This window comes from Sinocyclocheilus anshuiensis, unplaced genomic scaffold (genome assembly GCF_001515605.1).
Source record: "Sinocyclocheilus anshuiensis isolate Anshui unplaced genomic scaffold, SAMN03320099.WGS_v1.1 scaffold1906, whole genome shotgun sequence".
NCBI lineage: Eukaryota > Metazoa > Chordata > Actinopteri > Cypriniformes > Cyprinidae > Sinocyclocheilus > Sinocyclocheilus anshuiensis.
The window spans coordinates 444,520-456,008 of NW_015546187.1; the positions used below are offsets into that span (position 1 = coordinate 444,520).

General features: G+C 34.5%; 2 protein-coding genes across 2 annotated transcripts in view; both read right to left on the reverse strand.

The window, feature by feature from the left end:
* Window positions 1–904: 904 nt before the first annotated feature.
* linc.pou2af1 (lnc RNA pou2af1) lies at window positions 905–4,024 on the reverse strand. Its single transcript, XM_016503418.1, has 4 exons — window positions 2,524–4,024; window positions 2,179–2,227; window positions 1,417–1,640; window positions 905–1,260 (listed from the first exon to the last, which is right to left on the reverse strand). Exons 2-4 carry the CDS (start codon window positions 2,183–2,185, stop codon window positions 934–936), a joined length of 558 nt encoding a protein of 185 aa, XP_016358904.1. The 5' UTR covers window positions 2,186–2,227; window positions 2,524–4,024; the 3' UTR covers window positions 905–933.
* Window positions 4,025–7,705: 3,681 nt separating this feature from the next.
* The window catches only part of si:ch211-213d14.1 (uncharacterized protein C11orf53 homolog), a 6,712-nt gene continuing 2,928 nt past the window's right edge, over window positions 7,706–11,489 (reverse strand). Inside the window, exons 3-5 of the mRNA XM_016503399.1 lie at window positions 10,025–10,064; window positions 9,598–9,899; window positions 7,706–8,181 (exon numbers count right to left, since the gene is read on the reverse strand). Coding sequence (XP_016358885.1) covers window positions 7,786–8,181; window positions 9,598–9,899; window positions 10,025–10,064 — 738 coding nt within the window. The 3' untranslated portion in view covers window positions 7,706–7,785. The remainder of the gene's footprint in view (window positions 8,182–9,597; window positions 9,900–10,024; window positions 10,065–11,489) is intronic.

The following is an 11,489-nucleotide window of genomic DNA, read 5'->3' on the forward strand; positions in this document are numbered from 1 at the left end:
ACGATTGTCCTTATCCAGTTTACCATTCATACATGTAGAACTTTGAACCTCTTGCAATATCTCTACATTATATGCAAATTGCAAGATTCATATTGTCTTTATTTAATTTAGCATCTTCTGAAGGTAAGTTAACGGGGCTGCATTTTCTTTCGATTTTATCTTTTGGTGAAAGTGTGTGATAATGACAGTTATTGTTCACGAACGGTTTGTGGTGTGACAACCAGTTTAAAAATTAATCATAGATAAATCATCTATATTCATATAGATAAGAAACATCTTCTACAAATGAACTTGTCTCAATAATTCTGTGATTTCTAACTCATTTTGTGAGATTAGTCATTAAAGTAGTTGAAAACGTCCAATGCAGGCTTTGTTTTTACTTAAAAAAATAATAAAGCAGCAATTACTTTTCAGTGAATTGACTGTTGGGAGCAAAGAAAAGTGTTAACAGCTGTAGTTATAGGACCTATAATAAATGCAATGTTGACTATCAAAATCTGTTTTCATAAATAACATATTATTCAGCTTTTTTCTCGGATTTTCCTCATGTCGAATGTTGATATGCAAAACAATAATTGTGCCACAGCTGTCAAAGCTCCGATGTTCATTTCTAAAGTGAGAAACAGAAACTACACCCTGCAAATCTGAAATATTTTCCCCATTATTAATATATCTAAGATATTTTCAATAAAAGATACCAGTAAAATTACGAAAAATATGTTTATTGTAAAAAAAGATAAAAGAATAATTTGTAAATTATACTCACACATATTTAGCTCTCTGCAATCAACCTTTTTGCTTAAACTACTAAACTAAGCCCAATCATGCATTCTATCACTGCTTGTTCTTTTATCTAAACTAAAGTACAACAAATGCATTCGAATGAATCAATTATGACACTGGATTTTCGCGCAAAGCGCTTCAAAATGCATTTTATAAGTAACACATGTCTGAGTTTGAAGTATCCCTTCTGAAATAGCTGTCGTCGCCATATGAATACAAACAGTCTGATGAGCCGTAGGGCGCAAACTCTGAGGTTGCCATGCCTTCCTGCACATTGGACCAGTGCGACAGACAAAAGCAATGCTGTAGGTTGCAATGCTGATAGTGGTAATTTTCTGGAGAGAAACTGGAGCTCAAATCCATCCGTGTTGGGGAGTTGTAGCACGAAGAAGATGAAGAGTTGGACTGAGGGGGGGAGTAACTGTTGTAGTCGACGGGACTGGGGAGATTGATGGAGTCTGAGGGTGACCTCGAAACCTGAGAAAATCATTTTAAAAGCACAAAAATACTTATTAAAATACTGCACGCGTCATTTTATTTATTAGTGCAAACATACTTGAGCATCAGAACCGTCCAAATGCCAAAAAAGAAAAAAAAATGGTTTATTAAAAATGAAAATCACCAAACACATACCAGGCTAGTACCATAGAGGTCCGTGTTAGAAGGTAGATATCCATCAGACCACTGCGCAGAGATGGGACACACGAAATTACTGCAGCTGAAAGTCTCAGGTGGCATCATATGCATCATCTGTTGATGATCATAAGCATTCTCCATCGGGATGTTGACATTTTCGGTAAAGGGACGTGTCTGGAAATAGGGCTCTGGAGCTTGCATTCCAAAGATATCAAGGTGGGCTGCGGGGAAGACAGAAGAAAATGCTGGCTTGAGCACTGGAGAACATTTAAATTAGGCCAGCAAGACTTGGGATGATGTCACGAGACCATCAGCCAAACAGCTAAATCACATTTGAATATTAGTTTATAAAAAGGAGATCATTCACGGATCTGTAAGGGGCACCTATATAGATAGGTGTCATTGTTCTTTCATTTATTTATTTATTCTTCTCACAATTGTAAAGGTAGCGCTGATGCCTGACGGTGGATGAAAAGGGTTTCTATTTTGGAGTAAGTTGCATGCAGTCAGTATACGTTGTTTTTGTCTTTGTCTCAGGTTTCCTGATTAAAATTCAAGCTCTTACATGTTAGCAGGCAGAAGGTTTCTTAGCTTTTTTGCAAGTCTACCTTTTCAATATCCACAAAGGTGCTTGTAAGGTTACTGAAATCTGATGCTTTTGTAAACAGCATTGTGAAAAGTCTTGACTGTATGGGACAAAGGATTGAGATTACTATCACTTATCGCCGTTCAGTTAATTTGTTAGTATTTTAAACTTACTATTCATGGTCGTAGAACAGACATCGCGAGCAGCCACGGCTTGTGATTTCTATAGGATTAAAATTGGAAAAGAGAGGGAGAAGCAAAGGAAAATATTCATCATTGCGTTCGTTCAGTTGAAAAACAGAAGAAATCTTCCGTTAGGTTGTACTGTTATGTGGTAGGCTATCAACTGAAGCCTCAAGCACAGATAGGCCTGTGTGGGCGTGGTGCTTTAAGACGTTTAGATGCTTTTTAAATTTGGTCGTGCACTGACCAGACTTCATTTTACTTTGGCTATCATAAACTTGTACGTCAGTGACTGACTTATGACTTTTATTGCGTATATACAACACCATTGTTTACCGTTGCGGTTTTCTGTGCCTGCAGGGCTCTGTGCTTCTGCAGCAACTCCTTAACGGTGGTCTTCACACGCACACCCTGGTATACCTTAGGTTTATCTGCTGGATGGAGAAAATATAAGAGAGTTTTATTTCATTTTCGTTAAACACTGGCATTGATTTTCAATATTTGAGTCCAAATTCAGACGATCTGTAGGAAAGCAGTCTGTGCAGGAAAAAAAAAACTCTTTTCATTTTGCTAAAAGAAAAATGTTAACGTATTGGAATCAGAGTTTTTAACATTCATCTTTATTTAAGACTATGTTTCTGGGTCAGTGATGTGACTTTTGTTTGGATCTGCTATGTTATTACAATACACAAGACTTGAATAAACTTCTGTGATGAACATGCATTTATTATCTAAATTGTTTTGTGGGGCTTCAAAGTCAAATATGTTGACATTAGTAGCATTTCTACCATATATTTAAAAAATCAGAAAAAATGTATATTGGGGGGAGGGGAAAAATGAATGTCTATGTGGGCAGCAATTTAGTTGTTTTACATTGTGTAAAATGTGTTTAAAACTGTTCTGAATAAACGATCTGGTTATCAAAATAACGAAGTTGCAAGGAAAGCACAGTTCCTAGATATTTAAAAGAACTAGATCTTTAAAATATTTTTCCTTTTTATCATATTCGGAATACTTATTTGTCATTGCCTTTCTACATGTTTAAACATACACAGACAGCATTCGCTTTTTCCCCATATGCCATTGGAAAACGCCAATAAATATAAGACACAAGAGTAGAAAACTATGCCCGTATTCCCAGTTAAGACTCCATTGGTCTGAGCGCGCTGGTGATCCGGCAGTGAATGGGTTAGTTTCGCATTACAATAGACAGTAGTGAATTTCGAGAAACCTGCTCTCCAGCCATCTTTGCCTCGGGACGACGGTTTTGGAGTTTTAGCAGTTTAGTTTAATGTGGCTGTAAATTAAAACTCGACTAAACTGGCGAGTAGCCTAATCGAATTATTGACGGTTTTGCGCATAAAGGCACAAGGCGCATGAAGTTGGGTTTGCGGGAAGCGAAGTGAAAGCACTGTAAAACGCTGCTTGTGAGACATGGAGAAAGAGAAGCTCCCTCGGTAGACGCCTCTACGAGTTACAAACGTAAGTAAAACACTCTTATAGCCTAACTGCAAAAGCCGCGTACAAGCGAAAAGAGAAAGTTAGCCGGAAAATAGATGGTAAATTCAAGTCAATATCCAACAGAAAACCCGTTTAGATTTGCAGCAAAGTCACCCGAAAACCCGTTTAGATTTGCTACAAAGAAGCCCGATTTGTTTACGAGGGCGCTGTCGATTTGCAACAAGTTTGTTCTTTTAAATTCCCTAAAAACGTCTGGGGTCCAAGTTAGTTTTTGCGATCCTTTCGGCAGATGTGGTTATTTCTTGATATAATGGGCAGTCCTCCTATCTCTTCCTACATGAGTGAAGCCGCGCCTAATAACTTCCCCCAAAATGAAATGTGTAAAAAATAGATGGAAAATAGTTGTCTTTCTTTCCTAATTTTTTAATTGGTTGTTCAGCCTTGTGAAGACATACACAGTGGGACGTCTTCCTGATCCGCGTTAATATATATATATATATAAATTCTGTCTGAACATAAGTGATTCAAAACAACGCCACGCAGAGGCAGCCGAGTTTACAGAGGGCAAAAAAGTGCGCTGATGTTGAGACGATAGCAAAAACGTCCTTCGGCAGTGTTTTGATGGGCTCATTGAATTGGTTGTTCAGCCTTGCGAAGACATACACAGTGGGACGTCTTCCTGATCCGCGTTAATATATATATATATATATAAATTCTGTCTGAACATAAGTGATTCAAAACAACGCCACGCAGAGGCAGCCGAGTTTACAGAGGGCAAAAAAGTGCGCTGATGTTGAGACGATAGCAAAAACGTCCTTCGGCAGTGTTTTGATGGGCTCATTGACAGCTAAACCTATCCTAATAAATATTCATATGCGCTCTGAAGCAAAGCTTGAATTCTGGTTAAAATGTCGAAATTATATTCCGTCATCGTTTACTGTTGGTTATTCCGAAAACCATTGCATTCAGTTGGACACGGTGGTCGACATTGTAAAGTCTAAAATAACACAGCAAATAAATCTTCAGATAAACCCATATTCAGTTTTGCTTGAAGGAAAGTTGAGTAAAAAAAAAGAGGCAGACAGAAAATTCAAGATATAAATAAAACTTGAGCTTGAATTAATCACCAGAAATATTATCATTCCCATTAAAATGCAAGAAATTCCATGTAACACATTTATTAAAATATATGTATATATATATATATATAAAATGCACCAATTTGTTTAAATGTGATCCTCCATATGTGTTTGCTGTTTTAAAATATTAGTAAGACTGCATGCTTTGACCAATACTTTTCTAAGCAACGTTTACCAATGTATTTATTGATTTTAATTAACATATTTTTTTCTCAATGTTTTTCAGGTTGCTGAAGACGAAAACATCCTATATGAAAGAAAAATAAATTTGTACTTACCAGACATATTGGCCTGAAAAGGAGGAAAACTCTGGAAGTGCTACAGTGAAATACCCCAACGTCAGTTCTTTGCTCTATTATATGGGCAAGATCGAATTATTCACAAAAGTCTTAAAAAGTCTCAACAAAGTAACCTCAAAACACTCTCAGGACATACAATTATGCAGTAATATAGCTAGGGATATTTTAGTTTGAGTTTTTCTCCCCTCATCCCTACTATTTAAAACCCCAAGAACTCAATGATTTGACAATGATTTGATTGCGCGATACTTTCAATTTGAATATTCAAAAGCTTCGTAAAAAGACTTATTTCTGAGTGATATTCGCTATTACAGTGCATATAATAGCATATCTTTTAATAGAATGTTGTGTTATTTCACATTTTGACATCAACCAAATATATATTTCTAACATTTTATCATCCTTTTGGTGCTGGTGGTTGGAGTCTCCATTAGAAGCACTATTTCAACTTTGCAGTGAGACTGAAGGCACAAATTAAGTTTTACATGCCATGACACATTGTAAATATCTTCTGTAATAGGTAGTCTTGTCAAAAAATTAAATATTACGTCTTGTGGATCAAATTTATGCAATATTTTAAGAATTATTGGAGTGGTGGGCGTGGCATATGATAGCAGCCATGTTTGTCATCAGAACAATTGGGACGTCTGCTAAAGTCAAGTTACTAGGATAGTGGAGATAGGTACAAGAAGACTGACTATGAAATAAATTAAATTAGAATTAAATATTTAATCGAAAGGTTCAATGGCAACTGTTGAAAATCAAAAGCCAATTCAAATGAGATTTAAACAACGGTCAGTGTTCATAATAATATTTATAAATGTCTTTTCTCGGGGTATTTTTGTTTTAATGCAACAGTTTAAATAATCAATGAATTATCTTCACATAAAAATACAAGCAGGGATCTGTTTGATGCCGAGTGGTGCTGATCTCAAGCAGAATCTCACACACCTGACTTACTTTTATTTCTGAAATCATTTAAATGAAAACGCTCCAAGTGGCGTATTTACATTTCTTGAGACCTCTGAAATCATAATGCTGTAGTTTATTTACGTGTGTCGATTTAAATGTCGAGTATTTAAGACTGAACGCATGTAGTTTGCAAGCATGATTAGCCTAAATGCAGGTGTTCTTTGTCTTAGAAAAGAAGACCGACAATTGCTCCATGTGGCATGCAGTACAGACAAACGGAAACTTTCGTTCCAAAACAGCAGTATAATTAGAGATTTAAGTATTGATACAACATGGGTTCTTAATAAATACGTCTTCAAACACCTTGGTTAGTATTAATTCAAACTGTCTAGTTAGAACGGACGTTTTACTCCTTTGTGAAATTGTTTTGTAAAGTTAATCCGCTGCAAATAGACCTCGAGTTTCAAAATGTTATTTTCTTCCCAGTCCTTTTTTATCAGTCACATTTCTGAATAAATCTTCCATAATTCTGAGTAAAATCTCTAAGAAACACGTCTGCCGCGTTGAGGAGGTAGTTGAAGGACTCCCCCTGGTGATTAAACCGGAGAACACAAGAAGGTTGCGTTTTTACAACGCTGGTCTGACTCATAGTATATAAATATAAAGCATAAATAGTTTATTTGGTAATAAATGTATACACTTTCTGCAAATGTTTCACATGCAGGAATAAAAAACCGACTAATATTGCTATTGACCTATAACTATAAAATCAGTCCTGTAATTCAGAGAAATCTATTTTCAATTATTGCACCACGAAATGCGTCCTGTACGCTTTCAACTTGATAGCAGTATTTTTTTTATTATTATGAATATTGTGAATTGTGGTCTGATATATGCTCTCTTTTCAGTAAGCCTTCTGACATTATACCTTTTCTTCAATCTTAAAAGAATATTTGGTATTATAGTAAAGCATCTGAAAAATCATAGTCAAGTTATTAATTTTATATGGTATATTTTATACACATAAAAATCTGGTTCCTGGCTGACTCTTTAGAAGTAAAACTGACTTTCATCTCTTCATCTAAAAAATCTGAAAGAAAGAAAAGACATCTGTTTTCCCCATTATTTTATATGTATTTGTTCCTAGTCCTCTAAGTTGTATTTTAATAAATATGAGTATATTTTTATGAGCATAAAAACGTGTTTTAATGATTTTGTTATCTTGAAAATGTTTGTAATTTAATCATTCAATAAAAAGTTTGAGGTTTCATTCAATTTTAAATGTTGTGTTTACGTCAGGCACTTTGAAGTCCATTGTGCTGTACAGTTACAAGAATGCTTTTTTGTAATTCTAGTTTATTTACCTTTTAGACCATTTTCACAACATGCCTTTGAAATGAAAGACTCACAAGAAGAGAAACAGGGCTAGATATTACACATCAACTATAAATATTGTAACACTTAATTTTTGCAGATAATATACATTTATATAGACTCACTGTAACTTGCGTCACCAAAAAACTGATATACAGACTCCTTATACTGATTATTATCCTAATTATGCTGCTGAGACAATATAAGTTGTAATGTCAAAAAAGAAGATACAATTACAATAAACGATACAATTAAAACATTAAATTGAAGATATAATTTGTTCCCCAATGTTAAGCCGTAGCTCTGCTAAGTAAAATTGGCAAAAAAAAAAAAGATTGTAGTGCTAATTGTTGTGTATTAAAGAGATGTTGATCTGCTAGGCTGGTGAGCCTTTATTTCCTTCCAGTTCAATCTCAGAATGCTCTCCTGGCCTCATACTGTGACCAAGTGCTAGCAGTGTCCTCCTTGCCCCATACCAGGCTGTCGCTCAAGGCTGAAGGGGCACTTTCAGTATCTTCTGAGGGAAGTACTGGCACTAGTTTGGTCGCAGGCTCAGTCATTAATGAAGGGGAAGCAAAGCTGCCAGAGGTGGTTTGAAATGAGGAGTGATAATTGACTTCATCTAGTGAATGGAGAGAGTACGACTGTGAAGATGTCATGCTAGAGCCCCGGGACGATGAGCGGAACTGGGTCGGGCTGACGGTGTCAGGGTTGACCAGAGAACTGGGTGTAGACAGGAGCATGGGAGCCAGAGCATCTCCACACAAACCCTCCACCCCATCGCTCCCCGTGGCCTCCCAAGAGTCCCTCTGCAGTGAACACAAGCAAGAATTCATTAGCCTCAAATCTGAGCTTCCAGTGATTTACATTTACATGTGAAAGCTTACTGAATCTCCTTGTACTTAAGCCAAGATGTTTCTTTTGTACAATTTGTACAAAATCAAGATGGATACAGATGGGAGAGATAATAGACAACAGACAAAATGTGAAAAATGTACACAAAACAATGGCACACAGAAGCCAGTATGATGTTGTAAAGTGAGAACTGTTTAAAAATGGTCAAGGCCAGAATAAACCTATGAAATAAAATAAAATATTTTTGGAAATTATTTAAATACTTTGATGACTGCAAACTTTATTTTTTTATTCGTTATATACTGTATATTATATTTGATTATATGTTTTATATATATATATATATATATGTGTGTGTGTGTGTGTGTGTGTGTTATATATATGGTGTATATATTGTATATATATATATATATGTTATATTTTGATGTTATATATTACAGTCATTGAAATCTAAATTATATAATATTAAAAACATTTTACATATTAAAAACATTTAAAAAAAATTGATATATCTGTATCTATCTATCTATCTATCTATCTATCTATCTATCTATCTATGTGGGTGGGTGTGTATAACTTTTTTTTTAAGCAATGATATACTTTTTTTTTTACTATTTGCAGTAAAAACTACCTGTAAAACGTATTTAATTTATTTATTCATTTGAAATAAAATAAAAAATATAAAAACTGACATAAAATAAAATACAATAAACAATTAAACACATAAATATTTCTTTTATTTTCCTAAAAATGTATAATACTTGGATGAAACTGTTTGTTTCATTATTTGTTTCAAAACTCTATTTCAGTTTTCAGAAAAAAAAATCATATTTGAATATAAATATAATAAAGTATATAAAATATGTCTTTACAATTAATACTAGGCCTGTATCTTATATACTACAGTCAAACTAATAAATTTATTCTTATATTTATTTTTCTCACAAAAAATGATAATACTTATTTTTATGCAAATGTTAATTTGAAATAAATGACTAAACTGAAAATATATTTAATTGTAATTACACAAACAGAGAAAATATAAGGATATAATATTTAAATATTTTTTACAATTAATTATATAATTATTTTTATATTTTGTTTTCTAAAAATGTGTAGCACTTGGATGAAAACTTGTTTAATTTATTGATTCATTTGAACTTTGTCCCATATGCAAATAAAGTTGACACTACTTAAAAAAATACACCCTTCATAGCTTAAAAATGGCTGAACTACTAAATATTTCTATGACTAAGCAGAACAAATATTGTCCCACCCTTGTAGACTTGGACAGATGGATGTTGTCTACATTTCAACATCACTGGCATTTTTTGTTACTGTGCCACCTCACTCCATATGCCATATCTCACCAGCAAATAATGTGAAGGGTCACTGGAGTAAGAAGGGAGCAAAGAAGACAATGCAGAGGGCGAGAATATTGTACTTCCTCCGCTGGAGAAAGGAGTGCTACGGTAGTCACCAAAAGACTCCGGGTAGTAGCTGTCTATAAGCGAGGAATAACCAGACACGCATCCGGAGTCACACGAGAGAAACTTTCCCGCTAGCGATGAGGGGTAGACGTCAGCAGAAAATGCTTTCGTTGAGGAACAAAACTCTGTGTCTGAAATGAAAGGTCTTCTCATGCCGTAGTAACTAGGAAGCATGTGAGAACCTGAAGAGAACAACAATCTTGATCATTACATGAACAAAATTCAAGACCAAGACAGAATTGACCATATCTAGAAATGGCATTGCACATTTCTGACTTAATATACATGTAAAGTGTTGGAGACTCACCTGTCATTTGAACAAATGGACTCAGAGGAGACGAGACACCCTAGAAAAAAGGTTGATATCATTCATTTCCCATTAGTTCTCTGTGATCATTTAGTTCGTTTGACTAATGCAATCCAGTCTTAATGGCACATGACAAGCTAACACGCACAATATTTGCATACATCTATTGAACTGCCCCAAATCTTATTTTAGAGAGTGTCTCACTTGCAAGTATTCGAAACAAACAACCTGATCCAATGAACAACAAAAACACCTCTAAAACACGAATATGTTGTATATCTCACTTTCTCTTTCAACCAGTTAGAGGATGCGACTAGTTAAGGTTCACTTCTTCTACTACCAAAACGCCAGTGGGACCTAGAGATTTGTCACATACAATTTTGTTATTAAATGGTCGAGAGCTATTGGTGAGGCAATAGACAGACACAGGCTCTCATTCGTTTGCATATTACAAGCATAAAAGAGCTGATATCAAGGCAGCACTGGCTGGAGGGCAAGCAAATTTTGAGGCTAGTATTTGAATGTCATTTGCTCGTCCCAAGACTTCCCTATGTGAACAACCTACGCCTCAGTGCCTCTTTGAAGACATGGTATGGAAATCAGGCTGTTGAAGAGTTCCAAGGCTGTGACACTGCACCTGATTCAGCCTCAAGATAAACCAAGCTGGAGTAGGTGGAAGTGAGAGGGTTTCTGGTTTCCGAGCCTCTTGAGCCAGCAGTGAAATAACTCGACTGTACAAGAGTGTGAAACAGTCAAATGAAGATCGATGCTGTGAATTCATTTGATTTAATGCCTGGAAGATATGTATTATGTACATATGTATTCTATGTTTGTGTCATGTTGCTAGAAATAAACTGACATTTTAGTGTAGATGCAAAATTTGTGTCATTCCCAGTTTGTTTTGGGTTTTGGGTGTTTTGTTCTGGTTCATTAATCATACTCCTTCACTTTTTGGAATCATTTTGAAATGGCTGTTACGATTTGTGCTTGTCCTTTTGTGTATTTTTAAACATTTTATTTGTTTGTTTGTTTGTATTTTTTGTGTGACATTAGCCACTGAGCAGGTAATACAACTTTACCAATTAATTACCAATTAATAACATTTAGTCAAATGTTAGGCCATGAAAGCCTATAATCAGGGTAACTAACTAACTAACATTTAACTTAAATATAAAAAAAAAAAATTACATTTTATAAAAAATAATTATATATTATATAACATACACATTATATATACTATATTATATAACTTATAATTATATAAATTAAAAAAAACTATTGACATATAATAAAAAATGAATACAAATGACAGAAACACATAAAACAATTACTAAACTTAAGTAAAATTTAAATGAAAAAAGAAAACTAAATTAAAATATTAATAAAAAAAATACAGTAGTGTCTCAATCCTACTAAAATATCACTTACTAAAAACACAATACTTAAAACAATACTTAATACAATA